The 17616-nt window shown below is 38.0% G+C and overlaps 1 protein-coding gene across 3 annotated transcripts in view; it reads right to left on the bottom strand.

Annotated features, from left to right (window-relative positions):
• Positions 1–382: 382 nt before the first annotated feature.
• Positions 383–17616, bottom strand: part of srrm3 (serine/arginine repetitive matrix 3) — a 113827-nt gene continuing 96593 nt past the window's right edge. The window contains exons 11-15 of one of the 3 annotated variants that reach the window (XM_088088147.1): positions 10121–10416; positions 8582–8833; positions 7629–7754; positions 6447–6559; positions 383–4686 (exon numbers count right to left, since the gene is read on the bottom strand). In XM_088088147.1, the coding sequence (XP_087944273.1) occupies positions 4370–4686; positions 6447–6559; positions 7629–7754; positions 8582–8833; positions 10121–10416 (1104 nt within the window). In that variant the 3' untranslated portion in view covers positions 383–4369. Of the gene's footprint in view, positions 4687–6446; positions 6560–7503; positions 7550–7628; positions 7755–8581; positions 8834–10120; positions 10417–17616 lie in introns of those variants that run through there. The other 2 variants (XM_088088149.1, XM_088088148.1) reach the window with 2 other exon arrangements.

Below are 17616 nucleotides of genomic sequence, written 5' to 3'. Positions count from 1 at the left end.
AAATGTTGCTTTGTTTTGTTGTTTAGTTTTGGGAAATACAGTGTTTTTTAGTGCTTTGGAAAGTCATTTTCTTTTCTGAAATGTTTTGTTGTTGTATTTGTTGGTTTTGGGAAATATTGTTTTCTGAAATATTGTTTTGTTTTGTTAAATTTTGTGTTATTTTTTTCTGAAATGTTTTTGTTGTTGTTTTTTGGTTTTGGTTTATGTTATTTTGTTTTTTGAAATGTAGTTCTTTGGAAAATATTACTTTGTTTTCTATAATGTTTTTTTGTTTTGTTAAAAGTTGTAGTTTTTGGGGAAATGTTGCAGTATTTAGGGAAAGGTTGTGTTTGGGGTGATGTTGAAGTGTTTGGGGGAGAAAAAGAAGAAGACCGTGATTGAATGATTTCTCTGTTTGTTTCTGTTTATTGTCAGGTATAATAACTTGCACACTACAAAGGATGACTCGTAGAATCAAAGGGGAAATGCTATACTCGGAATAAATAAACAGGTTTGCAGAGTATCATAACTGGGTTAAATCTGGTTACACTTGGAATGCAACACCGTGAGCGACACGAGGCCGGACGGATGGTACGGAAGACTTAGGGTGATGATCCCTGATTGTATCACCAGTTTGTTTCCTGCAGCGTTGACGCTGTGGACAGAGACGGCGTTACAGAGACGGCGTTACAGAGCCGACCGCCGTCTCTGCGCGGCCCAGACGCCAGGCGAAAATGTCAGCATTTTACATTTCTGCAAACGTTTTACATTTGCATGTGTCCTATGTCGGCTTCTGTATCAGCGTTTGAGTTTATCATCAGGACGTGGAGGAGATGGTGAGTGTTTTTTTTAGGAATTGTTGCTATGTTTCCAGCTGGATTAGTTTCACAAACAACGATTACTTTTTCCAGGAGAAATCGCTCGTTTCCGGACGGGATAATGCCATGAAAAGTGGTTGTTTTTTCTGAGATGTCATTTAATTCTTTGCAGGGTTAACACCACAAAAGACGGTTGTTTTTTACGTAGATGGCACCGCGTTTCCAGTCGAGATAGATAACCCCGAAGTTTAAGGATTCGGGGTGGTGACGTTTAAGTCGTGCCACCACGATGTAGTTAGTTATAACAGCTTTTTGCTTCTGACGATTTCATTTATGCTTCAAAACACACAAAAGCTTAAAAGGATTATCGTGCTGAACAAAACCTCAAAGTAACACAAACTCGTGTTTGTCACAGAGCTTTTTTCGGCAATAATCGAAAATCTTGTTCAAAAATCCCATAAGGTTTTTGACAAGCAAACCAGCGCGAACTTCTGGACAAAAACACGTCATCTTTCACCGCTCTCTTTACTACAGTTTTCCTGAAATGTTAAGTTCAACGTATCAGCTACATATAACATGCAAATGTAATATATTCACGGTTTGCAGAAACATAATTGCCAACGGTTTCTGTGGCGCCTGACTGCTGTTCCAGGTCACGTGACAGATATTCTCCTCCTGCAGCTGGTAACCAGGGGACCTCTGACAGAAACATGTCGCAGCCTAAAACACGAGGGATTCGGGTATGTGGTGGAAACACACAGTAGAGCAGAGTATCGGACTCTGGAAATGTTTGGTTCTGTTCTGATCCTACGCTCCTCGTTACAGGCAGAGCCACGACGGCTCCTGTTTAAATGAACGGTGCCACGATGGCAGTCGTGGGAGTAACATGAGGGCGGAGACTCCGTTTCACTGGCTACAATCAGAGCTCTTTAAACGCACCGCCGTGAATCTTCACCCTGCTCGCTAATCTGATAGCGACAGCAAGCCCTCGCCGCAATAAGAGACCGATTCTGTGTAAAACACGGACATATACAGTGCATATTAAAACGGGAATAACATTTGCAGCATCTTCGAAGCATGATCCGACTGCTTTACAGCTCATTGCAAAAGAAAAAAAAAGAATAAATTAAGTAATAAATAATAAATAAATAAATACAGTAGAATTATAAATAGCTGTGGTCAACACAAATGTGTGCATGGAGACTTTTTGCAGACAGTTTTCCTGTACAGGACCAGACAGCAGCCTCAGGTGCAGGCTGCAGCGGTGCACACGTTAATATTTACCTCAGAGGTCATTGCAGAGGAGGTACACACATACGTACACACATACGTACACACATACGTACACACACACACACACACACACACTCACTCACTCACTCACTCACAAAGTCAGGATTTGCCGAACCAACGTAATTCTTGAAACTTGAGTAAATTGGTTTGATTTCTTTCAGAAATATGGGGAGAAGGCAACAAGCAACTTAACAAGATATGACCCAAAAATGAGCAAAAAGTTAGTAAAAAAAAAATTATATGAAAATAAAATTTAAAAAAAGTTAAAAAAGACCTACAAAAATGTATAATTTTTTTAATGCATTAAAATGTTAATATTTAATATAATTCAATATATTAAAACTTAAATATTTAATATATTTTATTATATTACTTCTGTAACTTAATTTTAAATATAAAATTATTTTTATTAGAAATATAATTTTCTTGACTTTTTTCGCTATTTTATTTTATTTTTTATTTTCTAATAACCCTCCCATTTTTAAACCAGTTAAAACACTCAACATGCAGTGTCACGCCAAAAAAACAAAAAAGTTTATCTGTTCATCACGGAGGAAACACGAATGTCCCTTTGTAGAGTCCATTTTTGGTTTATCTGTTCTGAGCAACTGGAGAAACATGCTGATGAAACATGAGGATTTCCGTAGACGATCACACACTCTTTCTGTCGTTATAAACGGCTTATTCTAAGAAAACGAAATTATAATGATTCTTATTTTTAGGTGATTTGACACTAAAGAAAACAAACTTTTTATTTTCTGTTTCTGCCAATATCTCTCTCTAAACTGTACACACTGGACATTTTACTTAATAAAACACAATTTTTAGGTAATTTTCCTGTCACCTTTTACAGATTTTTTTTTTTTTCTATTTGTAGCACATCTCTTGCAAAAACGTGCCTTTTTTTCCCCATGTTTTCGAAAAAATCAAACCAATTTGCTCACTTTTCAAAAGGTTGAATAGTTTGTGAAAGGCGTCCGAACACGGCAGAAGAAAATTGACGTCGATCCAAGTTTGAAAGGGTTAAACAGTGAGAGTAAAAGTACGTAATAAATAGTCCCATTCACCTCTGGATGCAGGAGGCCGAGCGGGGAGCGCAGACGCACGCCGGCGCCTCGTGGTGTCTCGCCGGGTGACTCTCCTTCCTGCAGCAAGTCCCTCCCCTCCTGATGCATCATGCGAAACAAAGCTCGTCAAACTGGATGGAATATACAGTGCATAGTTTACAAAGCCAGAACTGAAGAGAGTTTACATCTATACAGACAAACCTATACAATACAAGATTTATCATAAAAAAAAGTTCCTTCTCCTTTTTTCGCTCCGTCCTTTGTTCTGACTGCTGTTGATCTGATGAAATGGAAGTCTTTGGGGAGAAGATGAGCAGGAAAAAAAGAAAAATCTGAGATGTACAGTAAGCCGTTGACGTGTCCTCTTTCTGTCTTCTACTCAGCTCAGGACATATATATATATATATATATATATATATATATAGTATATAGTTTTTTGTATGGATTCATTTTTGGTTGCGTTGTGGAAGAAGAGAAAGAAAGTGCTAACACACAGCGAGATTTGTTCTTTGGGCTCTGCCAAATTAGCACTTTAAAACATGGGCAAACTGACTCAGTTTCTTTCAAAAACAAAGGAAGTGAACGATGAGCGACTTCTGAAGAAATGACTCAGAAATTACCAAGAAATTAGTAAAAAAAAAACAACAAAAAAAAAGAAAACAAAAAAATCAACAAAAAAAGGAGAAAAAATGTCAAAGCTAAGCTTAAAAAGGTAAATTACCTTAAAAAAAATCTACTAAAATTTATAAAAATTCTGTAATATAATTTAAAATATTTAATTATGAATATTATAAATATTGTTCTCTAAAAGTTTTTCCCAAGCTTTAAAAAATACATATAAATCTACTACTTTCTTGGTTGCTCATTGCCTTTTCCCCCATGTTTCTGAGCGAAATCAAACCAACTTGTTTCGATTTTAAAGGTTAAATTACTCGAAGAGGCGTCTGAGAGCTGCACGAGAAAAGTGATGAGGACCCAGGTTTTAAAGGGTTAATTTCGGACACGTGGCGACCCTTTTCCGTTAATACTTTGTTTAGATGTGAGCAGTGACGGCCAATTTCATACTTAGTGTGCTATATGAAAAGACGTTTCTCCTCTTTGATCCGGGCTCTGTCTGAGGGAGAGAGGACGGGGCCGAGGAGGAGTTTGGGGCCCTGGATTTGACAGCAGTCTGCGGAGGGCTTGTTAGAGATTAAAACCGAACCAGTAAATTTAACTTCTCCTCCTCTCGTTTGTCGAGCGCTCAGAAGCCGGGGCTGTCGTAGCTGCTGCGGCTGTAGTAGCTGTGTTTGCTGCGGGAGCGACTCCGGCTGCGGCTCCAGCTCCGGCTCTGGCTGCGGCTCCGGCTCCAGCTCCGGCTTCGGCTCCGGCTCCTGCTGTGGCTCCGGTTGTGGCTCCGGCTGTGGCTCCTGCTGCGGCTGTAGCTGCTGTAGCTGCGGCTACGGCTGCGGCTGGACCGCGACGGGCTGCTGTCGTAGCTGGACGACGAAGGACTGGGCCGGTAGTACGGGATCGGACGCTTCCGAGCGCTGGGGAGAGGAGAGAGGGGAAGGTGGACTGTTAACAGTTAAATCAGACGAGTCTGATGGGTTAGTGTCATGGTCAGGCCTTCGTCTGACACCGATGGAAAACACAGACAACACTGAGTTAACTGAGAAAACCAGTGTTAGAGTGAGGGCTGCTCGATTATGGTGAAAATCATTATCACGATTATTTTGGTCGATCCTGAGATCACAATTATTTCATAGCACACTTCAGAAACGTCATGCATTACTGAGCTACAAAGATGCCCTTTGAAGTGAGGATTTAAAAGATATAGATATATATATATATATATATATATATATATATACATATAACCAAAAAAATTGTCTATATAACGGTGGGTTTTCTCAAGCGTCTAATGTAATTTAACAAAAAAATAAAAATAAATATGTGTAAAAAAATATATATATACATATATATATATATGTACATATATATAAACTTGTTTTTAACTGAGGTTTTGTTTTGGACTTTAAATATAATTTTAAAAAATCCAAATGAAAAAATAGAGCTAAAAAACTAAACTAAATAACACAAAACCTTCATCATCATTCATCATCATTTTAACTGTGGAGTTTCTATAACTTTAAATTTAACTGAAAAGAAAACCAATAAAATAAGTAAGTAAAGTAAGTTTTACTAAGTAAAAAATAAATAAAACAAAAACTGTAAATTTTGTCTTTTTAATTGTGGATTTTCTTTAATTTTCAATAGAATTTAACTGAAAATGTATTTTAAAAAATACTTAAAAAGTATAAAAATAAATAATATAAAAACATGTCTTTAATTAAACTAAAAAAGAAATAAAATAAATGGTTGAAATTTGATGAAAAGTAATATATAAAAATGAACACTGCATCAGCAGACGTCGAGAAACCGGGACAGCGATTACTCTGATCATTATACGTCATTATATATATCCCTCATTTTTTCCTTGACAGTCTGAATAATTTGGTAAATTTGTTTCTAGTTCCTAAAAATAGAGTAAGTATTATGCAGTATCTGATTAATCGCTCAGCCCTGATTCGGTTATAGAAGTGGTGGATTTGTGATCAGTACAGGATCTGAAAGAGAGCAGCCATTTGGGTTAAAAAAGTCCAAGCCGTTCAGCCACACACACACACACACACACACACACACACACACACACACACACACACACACACACAAAACACAAACTGTAATCCCACACACACACACACACACACACACACACACACACACACACACAAAACACAAACTGTAATCCCACACACACACACACACACACACACACACAAAACACAAACTGTAATCCCACACACACACACAGAGCAGAGAAAAGCGTGTCGTTAGTTGAAGCTCAGATTGCCTTGTTAATAGCCACCCTGGAAGTTGCTTCCTGTAAAGTAATTAGCTGTTAGTTCCCTCAAAGAAGCTCATCTTCTCAGCGGAGGCCGACACCCAGAGAAATCAACAGTCAACGGTGCGGAGAGATAAACGCTATCAAGGCATCCCCGCTGCTACAAGGTGTGTTTCACCTCGTCATTTCAGCGGCTCGGAGATAACTCGGCTTTTGTCTCCTGTATCTGCCGTGGGAATCCGCAGCCTGCACTGCAGAGATATCTGCTTAAATAAACCTTGATAGCGTTTTAATCTCTGTGTTACAGCATTAGTGCATCGCCGCAGAGGAGGAGTGAGTATCTGTGTGTGAATTTAGGGAGAAGGTGAAGGAAGAGGACAGAAAAAAAAGCAGGAGGTTTACTCAGGGGAGCTCTGATGGTTTGCTGATCGACGAGCTCCAGGTAACCGCGGCAACGAGCCAGCAGCAGCTCGCTTCGGCAGCATCCCGTTGTCGTGGCGTCGGGACCTTTAGGACTGGAGTGAAAGATGACACACACTTCACCCATGTCCATTAACACATGTATGAGAGGGCGGAGAGGTGTTTTTTTTTACTTTAACACCACAGAAACAGTTTTCACAGATACCTGGAAACTTTCACTTTATGTTCTGATAACTAGTTACCAATTAAGTTAGGAAATATATGCATGAAGTGTTTCTTCTCTGTTTCTGGCTGTGATAAATTTTGGCAATTTTTACTTTGGAAGCACCATGGGGAAACACCAAAATTTAAAAAAAAAAAAACAGACAAAAGAAATGCCAAAACATTTCATACATTAAAAAAAACACAGACAGATAAATAAATTCTGAAATAAATAAAATAATAATTAAAAGTTTAAATAAATTAAATCCCATAAATAAATAAAATTTGATTACTTAACAGGACATTAATAAATAAATGCAAAAACCCATAAATAAATAAAATTTGATTATTTAACAGGACATAAATAAATAAATATATTTGTATATATCTATGTAATATCTGTATATCTATATCTATATACATTGATTAAATTGTAGGAAAGTAGTTTTTCTGTTTAACTGAAGAGCCTGTAACCTCACACTGCCTCCTCCCAAACAAACTGTGAACACCTCGTCCATCTCAACCTGCAGTTTTTCAGTTCTACTCTACATGAAAGATGGATCAGTAAAGATGGATTAATGGATCTGGATGTGTCGCTTAACATTTCCTTTAATGAGTTTGAGCGGAAACAAATTCCCTCGTTTTACTCCTTTTGCTTGTCAGTGTTGTAATTTGTAGCTGTAAAGGAGCGATGAGCACCCAGCGTGAGTGCAGAGCTGCAAAATTATGGGAAATGTTCTAACTGCAGAGTGTTAACATGCCGCCGGCAAAAATCGCCCGAGTGCTGTTAATTACACACACATAAAAGCTGAAAAATTAAAATTCAACACAAACAAACCGTCTCATCGGAGCCGAATCACTATGATGTTCTGCTGGAAGAAAGTCTGCACAGAAGACAAGTGGTGAATAAAAACATGATCTAATGTCGATAAAATAAGAGGCGGATGCGGAGCCGTGAGTTACCTGGTGATCCTGCGAGCCTCCATGAAGCTCGGTGAATCTCTTCTTCGTTTGCGAATGGGCGAGTAGCTGCGTGAGCGGCGGCGAGCTCGGCTGTCGGTGTCCGAGCGGTTGGGGCTGTCCCTCTCTCTGCACGAAACGCACACAACAGCAACACGTGAGACCAAAATAAAACGTACAGTTCTACGGCTGACATAAACAAAACAAAATGACAGGAGGCCAGGGGCCAGGGGCCACAGCTGCCCATACATGTCTCTAGGATTTTAGGACGTTAAAGGATTTTGAGACATTTCTGGGATTTCAAGACATTTCTAGAATTTTAGGATATTTCTCGGATTTTGGGATGTCTCTGGGATTTTAGGACATTTCTAGTATTTTTAGGACATTCCTCAGATCTTTGGACATTTTTAGGATGTCAAAACATTTCTCGAAATTTAGGACATTTGTAGGATTTTAAGACATTCCTGAGATTTAGGCCATTTCTCTGATTTTAGAACATTTCTGGAATTTTGGGACATTTCGAGGATTTGGTACATTTCTTGAATTTGAGGATGTTTAAAGGTCTAGTTAAAGTTCTAGTATTTTCAATACATTTCTAGGATTTTAGGACATTTCTTGTATTTTCAGGACATCACTCAGATTTTAGGACATTTTTAGGATGTCAAGACATTTCTAGAATTTTACGACATTAATGTCTTAGCTAGGACCTCTGTCGGAGGTGTGGGGGATCCACCACTGGCACTTTTTGTGATCAACAAGCTCTATTTTGATACTGTTTTATGCACTCTGGCACCGTATGTAAACTAAAGGTACAAAAACAATTCCCAGTGTGAAAATGGTTTTGGGGGGGGCACCTGAGACACTGTCAGGGGACAGATTTGGCCTGCGGGCCTTAAGTTGAGCATCACTGCTCCACAGAAACTAAAATAAAGGCGTGACAGAGACGCAGGCGTCACCTGGAGTTGTTCTGTCTGTTGTGCGGGGACTTGGCCTTGCTGGGGCCTCTGTCTCTGGAGGCGGAGCGTGAGGACGAGTGTCCGCTGCTCCAGGAGCTGCTGCGCTGCCGGACGTCGGGTCTGCTCCGAGACTCCTCCTTCTTCCTGCCCGACGTGTGCGGGTGGCGTCCCGGAGATGCAGACGGGCTCCGGTGGTGTGCCTGGCCCCGACTCGAGCGGTGGTGACGCTTGGAAGAGTGGCCCCCTTTTGTCCTGGAATAATGGACAAAATACAGCAAAGGTCAAATAATTATCTCTCCATGGAAAAAGGTAGAGGCAGGTGATATATCGATTATACTCAATATATCGAGACCTAACCATGTGAGGCGAAGAAAAGAATAAAAGCATGCATGTATATATTTCATTAAAACAGCACTTTATTTAATTTTAATATAAGTGCTCTGTTTAACTTTATTATAACAGTACTTGATTTAAGCGTCGCTGTAAGAGTACTTTATTGAACTGAATTGTTACAATACTTTATTTCACTTTATTGTACAAGTACTATATTTACCTTTATAATAATATTGCTTTATTGAACTTATTGTAACAGTTTTCTCTTTAACATTTTTATTACAGTACTTTATATAACTTTATTGTAGTACTCTAGTACTAGTTTACAGTATTTCAACTTCATTATAAAAATACTTTATCCTTTATCATAACTTTAAAAGTTTATTGTAGCTTTTATATTTGTACCTTTTATACAATTGTACTTTATTTAACTTTAATGACCAATTCTTTATTTACCTCCATTATATCAGTACCATTTTAAAAATGTATTACAACAGTACTTTATCTTTATTGCATCAGTAATTTATTGTAATGGTACTTTATTGAAACATTACTATATTTAACTTTTATATGACTGTACTTTATTTAACTTTATCGTAACATTACTATATATAACTTTATATAATTGTAGTTTATTTAACCTTATGGTAGCAGAGCTTTATTTACCTCTGGTAAAGTAGTCCTTTTAAAAAAAAAATGCAAAAGTACTGAGTTATATTTTACTTTATCATAACAGTGATTAATTTAACTTTATTGTACAAGTAGTTATTTTGGTATTTCAGTTTTTAAATCTTCAGCAGTAGTTTAAAAGAGATTTTAAAATATTGACATATATATTCTGTCATGATAAAGCCTAAATTTATTTAAATATTATATACACGGCATATGGCCTATAAATACTAGATCCTCTCTCCCTCTTTTTTTTGTCATTATTGTAATTTAACAGTTATTTACGACATCTATTGCACGTCTGTCCATGCTGGAAGAGGGATCCCTCCTCAGCCGCTCTTCCTGAGGTTTTTTTCAAATTTTTTTTCCCATTACAGGGTTTTTTTTGGGGGGAGTTTTTCCTTCGGCGATGTGAGGGTCTTAGGACAGAGGGATGTCGTACGCTGTAAAGCCCTCTGAGGCACTGCTCTGTGATAATGGGCTTTATAAATAAAATCGTCTTGAAATGACTTGACAAATGTACGTGTTTGTGCTCACTTTCTCTGATGCCGAGAGCTCCTCCCTCTGTGGGTGTGGTTGTGCTGGGAGTGGGCCGAGTCGCTGCTGTGAGCGGGGGAGTGGGAGGTCTTATTCTGGCCTCTCTGGCTCCCTCTCCTCCCTGATGTCTGGGTTACGGAGTTCCCTACAGCTGCGCTCCTGCCGTCCACACTCCCAGCCTCTCCCGCCGCGCACATCTGTCCCGCCTGGCTCCTGCTGGGGGCGCTGTGGAGCCTGTGCTCTCTCAGCAGGGCGGACTGGACGCCTGCAGAGCTCGCGGTCAGCAGACGGAGCTTCTGTAGAGACACGATGACCAACAAAGGAAGAAAAAAAAAAGAAGAAGAAAAAAAAAGAAAAAGGACAAAAAGAGCATTAGAGTGTTTTCAGGTTGGTGACTGAGTGCTACGGTGTACTTGCCAAAAGAAGGTAAACATCTAAAAGAAAAAGATCTAGGTTTTCTCCATATGGCTTATAGATAGTCCTCTATGGTGCAGCGCATGCAATACTTGGCATGCAAAACCATAATGAGTTGAAGAAATCATAATCGCAAAAACAAACAAAAAAACTAGGAGGAGGAGGAGGAAGAGAGGGAAAAAAATAACAAAACTGTGAACCAAATAAGTTTAAGAGCAAAGGCAGAAAGTACAGAGCTACAGATTTTGTAGAGTAGAAAAAGAGGACTTCTTCAGGTTTTTTTTTTTTTTTTTTTTTTAGTAATGGTTAAAAAAAATGAAACAAAACAGAAAGAGAAGACAACTTGACGGAACATCACAGAAATGGAAGGAACAAAATAAAGATCACAATTATTGAATCAATCGAATCAGAAAACAAATCGTCTGCTACTCAATTTTCTCTTTCTGGATTTTTTTTTCCTGTAGACAATTGCTGAGATGTGAACAGCGACCCATTTTCTTTGCTTTTTTTTTTTTTTTTAAATGGTTACTCTTGTTTAACTCCCTTCTGGTTAACATCCACTTACCAATAAAGTGGTATTCCCTCCTTTAGTAGGTAAGGTATGAAGAAAAGGGAAAAGTGGGGCAACATAAGTGCATCATTAGATTCACAAAATGCAAGAGAAAAAGACACAAAACCCTTCCCTGCCAGTGACTCATGAGACAATGCATGGAAATCAATGGAAAAGAACTCAAAAGCAAAGAGGAAAACCACAATGTGCAGGGAATCCCTCACACAGAGAGTAAATCCTCTGGGCCCGGGCACCTTTCTAAACATCACAGAGCGACTGGCTGCTGGCGAAGAGTTCAACGCATTTTCTTTACCATTTTCCTCTCCGTGTGGGATTTACCACAGAGCTGTTTCACTGCCTGACACCTTTACAGGTGTACAATCACTGTTTCATGGGCTCCGGATACGGGACACAACTTTTCTTTTATTGTAGTTGCAGGGATTCGACATAACAGTGATAAGTATTTGGTCATTAGGCTTCACTTCAACCACATTTTCTGTCAATCACAAGTTTATTTTGGGTCAACTGCAGGAGCCCCAAAAAAGCGTTTTGGTCAGTGCCATTGCATCTAACTGATAAAAAAAATAGAATGTGATGAGATCCTTTTGTTGTTTTAAGTGTTTGAAAGAGTAGCAAATTAGCTTGATTTCTTTCTAAAACATAGGAAGAGGGTGATGAGCAACTTAATAAGAAATGGCCCGAAAATTAGCAAGAAATTAGGAAAAAAAATTTACAAGAAAATAACCTAAAAATGAGCAATAAATATATGAATAAATAAAATGTGCTAAAAATGTCTGACATAATTTTAACTATATATAATCAAGAGAATTATAAAGATAGTTTGTAAATATAAATATAATCTATAAATGTAGTAATACAGTTACTACAGTTTACAGTTTGCGGGTCATTTCTTGCCAAGTTGCTCGTTATGCTTTTTCTCACGTTTTTGAAAGAAGTCAAGCCAAATTTTCTCATGTTTTAGAGGTTTACATGCGAGTGAAAGCCATATTAATTACAGCACAGGGAAACAGATGTTGATCTGGGTGTTAAAGGGTTAAACTGAAAAGCTACTTTAAGAGTCATGACATTTTTCTGTAGACCGACACACAAATAAGTCACACCCTGGTCCCCTCGTCAAAAAGCCTTTGGGACTTTTCCATTGGATTTTGGATTGTTGCAGAAAATAAGCTCTGTGGTGAACAAACATTTGTGACACTTACATGTTTTGTCCAACAAGATAATGTGATATGATAATGATGATGTGTTTTTAGTTGAAAAGCAAAGTATATGGGTATTTAGTAGTGTTGTTGATTGATTCAGATCCAACTCTTGAAATATGAGTGCTAAGTATTAAAATTATATATATATATATATATATATATATATATATATATATATATGCAGAGTGACTGCCCTCTCAAGGCTGAAATATGCTATTGCAATAGAATTTTTCTATTGGTTGATCCTGGTAGCATGAGTGTATCTGCTTTCAACAGCCCCCTGTTGCCGCCCCATCAAAACCCTCTCACAACCCAACTTCTTTGTATGTATGCGGGGATCAGGGAGGGGCTGCGGATCAAGACGTGGCATGATTGCGTGACTGGGTGTGTCTTAGGCATAGTCCTATTTAGCCACTTCTTAGTAACCGCCTTTTTAAAGACAAACTAAAGCCTCGAAGTTAGCAGTGGGGTATTTACGGACGTATTTTATGTCGCAGAACAAAACATGAAAGTGTCTTCAGCTTGTGTTAACACAGACCTTATTTTGGACATCCAACCAAAACACATTAAAAAAAAAACCACTGACTTAGAGACGAGGGACCCCATGGTGCTGAAATGCTAATGTGTTTCCAGGTTTTAGGACTCTTTAGTGGGGCACTCTGTTCCTTTGAAGCTGGCAGTTTTCAAAATTATCACCTTTTTTAAACAATAAGGCCGGCAATATTCTGTGTTTTTCCTAAGGCCATTACTCTGCAAGGTTGTGACGAATAAATCACACTAAAGGTAAGAACAAAAGGATCCTGCCTTTGTAAAGGTTGAAAGGAGTAATAAAGTTTGCTGTTTTGATTCGGACTACATGTTGTTTTAAAATCCTTGTAATTGCAAAACTCTGGAAAAACTGACCTCGCTGCGACAAAAATTACACAACTTTTTTTCTAAAAATGCATCGACATACTCATTAATCGCACAAAAAAATTGTCCCGCGTGTGTAAAGGCCTTTATTATCTATAAATCCCATGAAAACACAAAACCAACAAATAATCAATCCTACTACGATAGTGTGAGTTAGCTCATTCTTCTGCATCACAGAGCTCCAATACTGTCCAAAAATCACAATTTTATGGTTCATACTTATTCTTTTTCTTAAGATCCATTTTTGCTTATGTCCTGTTGTTCCTATTTCGGTTTCTTCGGTCAAACTGTAAAGCAGCTTGAATTGCATTTGTTTAGAAGGTGCTTTATAAATAACATTTGATGGACTGATTGATCTATTGATTGATTATCATTTATTATTCACTTATTTTTCAAGGTTTCTTTTGTTTTTTTCATGACCATACAAACTCTGTGCATCCTCAGTGGGGAAGAGTAGCACTGCAGGCACAATCAGCGTGTCATAAAGTACTGACAGGTTAACACATTGCTGTTTTAGGTCTTTTCATGGGATTTGTTGATAGCAGGAAAAACGTGATGCCAGCCTTATCCTATAAACTGAGTTAAAATATATCCAAAACCTCTTCTTTAAGCATTAAACGAAAGCAGAAGTTGGATTAGGGATTCAGTTCTCTGTTTGGGACTGAAACTTGAGATGCACAGTTATTCGATGCTCATGGGAAGAGGGTAAATTTCCAAAAAAGGCGTTTTGTGTGAAACAAAAAAAAAACTAATGCGCATGCATCTTTATCATGTGCTGTCTGAACTGCTTGGTAATCTGAGAGACAACAAAAGCACCGACTGGTCCTCTGCAGAAAGAAGAGCCGTTCTCCACGACAGAGAGGACAACTGAGAAAAACACACAACCACTGGTGCTCATGACAGTTGTTAGAAACAGTCGTGGAAATCAATATGGTGGGAAAAAAAAATCATAAGACGGATGTACTAATTCACCAACAAACAGAGAGATGCTGGACAAACAGGAATGCATTCTACCAGAACAGAAAGAAAACAAAAAGTGGAGAAAGAAAGAGAGAAATGGACCTGGAAGATAGAGCGGGATATTGGACTTCAGAATGAAGTTAAGGAGGAAAGAGAAAAACCAGAGCTCTACGTAATCCAATCTTTTAAAGAGTCAAATCATAATTGATGGAGTAAAATCAATTTGGTTAAAGACCATTGGTAAATAAAAGAGAGAGAGAGAGAGAGAGAGAGAGAAAGAGAGAGAGAAACATTGACGTCACTCAGGCTAGGGTGCTTGTCACATTCTCATCTGCATAAAGATCACGTGCGTAGGCAAAGCGTTACCTACCTTCCATTTCAATCAGTGACACGTATGCAATATCAACAAAAAAAAGGAAAGAAAGAAAAAAGAAAAAAGGAGAAAGGAATGTTCTCCGCAGCGAAATGGGAAAAAGACAATGACCTCTTTTAGTATCAAAGCTACAAACTGTGTCCAGAGACTGAGGAGGAAAGAAAGAAAGAAAGAAACCAAAAAAGTGCAAAGAAAATAAGAAGAGAGGAAGAAAAATAAAATGTAAAAATAAAATTTAAAAAAATCCAGATGGGAGTCAAACTAAAATTAGAAACAAAGGATGAAGCTATAAACTACATGATTTGCTTTGTCTTTTTCGCTTGTACAAATGCAGCCATATTTGTATCAAAATGGGAGGAGGAGGAGGAGGATAGTGGTAAGCGGATAGAGTTAATTGTCATATTAGTGGACATCCATGTGGAGTAGAGGAGCTAGGAGGGAGGAGGAGGAGGAGGAAGAAGGAGGAGGAGGAGGAGGAGGAGGAGGAGGGCATGCAGAGCTGGCAGATGTGAAAGATATGTGGGAAGAAAAAAATGCAAGTGAGACGTGATTTACACATGACACAGATGAACAGGTAGAAGAGGAGGAGGAGGAGGAGGAGGAGGAGGAGGAGGGAAAAAGAGTCACTGCTAAGATGGACAACTAAGAGTCAGCACATTTGAAAGAGACCCCAGTCACGTTTCGGTTTTCTTCAGCGCTTCTCCACTCTGTACTTTCATCTTATTTTAACCCTTTGAAACCCAAACAAATCGGCTTGTTTTCTTTTCAAAAATGGGAAGAAGGCAGTGAGCTGATTAAAAATTTACCCCAAGATTTGAAAAAAAACGTAAAAGTACAGGAAAATCACCAGAAAACTGGCTTTAAATAAGGAAATTTATATTTTTCTTTGGTGATTTTCTGGCTGCTGTAACAATACAAATGTCCTCACTGCGGGACTAATAAAGGATTATCTTATTTCATCTGATTACAAATCACAGTTTGTCTCAGGAGGCTTAACAGCAGATGGCATCCTTCTGTCTTTAGACCCTCACATCGACTAAGGAAAAACTCCCCAAAAAACCATACTACAGAGAAAAAAAAATGATGGAAACCTCAGGAAGAGCGACTGAGGAGGGATCCCTCTTCAGGACGGACAGATGTGCAACAAAAAAACAACAAAATTACAGTAGATGACAAAATGACGTACAGAAAGAGAAAGAGAGAGAAGAGAAAGAGAGGGAGGAAGAGAGAGGGAGAGATGCACAGCAACAATAATGGTAACAATAAAATAACATAACAATCGCAAAAGACAATTGTAATAGACATAAAAATAATAAATGTAACATTTACTTTGATTTTTAAGATAAAAAAATAAAAAAATCTAAATCTAAAAAATTCTTGCAAATCGAGGGGCATTTCTTTTCACCTTTCTCATTGCCTGTTTCTCCATGTTTTCCCAAAGAAATCAAACCAATTTGCTCAGCGCTCAAAATATCTGTGAAAGGCATCTGAACGCAGATAAAAAGAAAAACAATGTCGATCCAGGTCTCAAAGGGTTAATGTGTTAATCTCTATAAAACACAGGCTCGTACGGTGAAACGAGTCAGATATGCCGTTTAATCTGTTTGCCGTCAGCAGGGAGCTTATGTTCAAAACGTCTCAGATCCCTTTGGAATAATAACCGTGTTAATGTCTGAGTTATTTCAGACAGTCCGTTTGTGTCTGAAGACTTCCATTAATAATGAGCAAGAGGACGAGCGGCCCAGTTTGGGACTGAATCCTTCGCTGTGCAGGAGACACTGCCCGATGTTTTGCGTGGAAAAGCTCGAGGAAGCAGCTGTGGGGACGTTAAGCTTGTGTATTTACCAAAGGAGACAGAAGGCCTCATGACCGAAACAATACACCAACAAATTTTCTCTTATTTTGGCTCGTATCCAGGATTTGTTCTTTTTTTGTAAGTTGGGATTCATAGATGTTTTCTTATTTTTGTTTTATTCTGAGTTAAGAGAACATTTCACGAGTGGTCGAGAGCGCTAGTACTAAGATAAGAGAAAACCATCTCGCTTTCACAGAACATTAAAAAATGCATGAATATAATTTATCAAACTGAGAGGATGTTTTATTGTAATTATAACAACTGGATTGTTATATTTCAGAGCCACAGAAATACTACTATACTTGGTGCATTGGTCCCAATTACTGCTGAACAGTGCTGGAATGTAACTAACTACATTTACTCAAGTACTGTAATTGAGTAAATATTAAATTACTTTTCTGTTACTTGAGTATTTTAATCTCATGCTAGATTGTATTTCTAATCCACTACACTTTAGAGGGAAATATTGTACTTTTTACTCAGCTACTATTACTAGACAACTACTTTACAAATTAAGATTTTTGCAAATAAACCAAAACTATAAAATTGTAGATACACCTCAGTTCTTTACATTCTATTTTTGTCATTTTAGAATTTTTGTCTCTGTGTTTTACATCCATTTAAATTTACTATTTTCTATTCTGTCTTTATGTTAATTGTTTTGCATCAAACACAAAGTCAAATTCCTTGTATATGTAAATGTACTTGCAATACAACCCAATTCTGATTCTGATATAAAAGTGCATCTGAAACGATTCGTCCATTAATTTCTTATTTCAACATTAACTGGCAACTACTTCTTTTTATCATGTAAATCATTTTTCATGCAAAAAACATTTTGTAGTTCAAATCTCTCATATTTGGGGCATGTATGAGGACTTTTTCTTTTAATTATTTTGCTGTTATTTTAGTTATTTTGATTTATTAGATTTAGCAAGAAGCCAATTCCACACAGAAACAAACTTGGAAAAGCTGCACAAAGGTGAGATTTACGCTCTACAGAAATTATTTTCAGTATTTCAAAAGACAAGGCTTCATAGAGAAGGACTCACTTGCTGGTTTGGCAAATGCATGTCTGCTTAACGTCTCACAAAGAGCACCGTTTCTCAAAGCTTTTCTACCTGAAACATCCGGGAGTTTCCCCGACTCAGCGGACGAGACGCTCCAAACGGGTCTACACACAAACTGAGACGATGAGAGACAACCAGAGCT

Source organism: Plectropomus leopardus, chromosome 15 (assembly GCF_026936395.1).
Source record: "Plectropomus leopardus strain MGB_pleo_1.0 chromosome 15, ASM2693639v1, whole genome shotgun sequence".
Taxonomy (NCBI): Eukaryota; Metazoa; Chordata; class Actinopteri; order Perciformes; family Serranidae; genus Plectropomus; species Plectropomus leopardus.
This window is presented reverse-complemented; position numbering and strand designations above follow the sequence as displayed.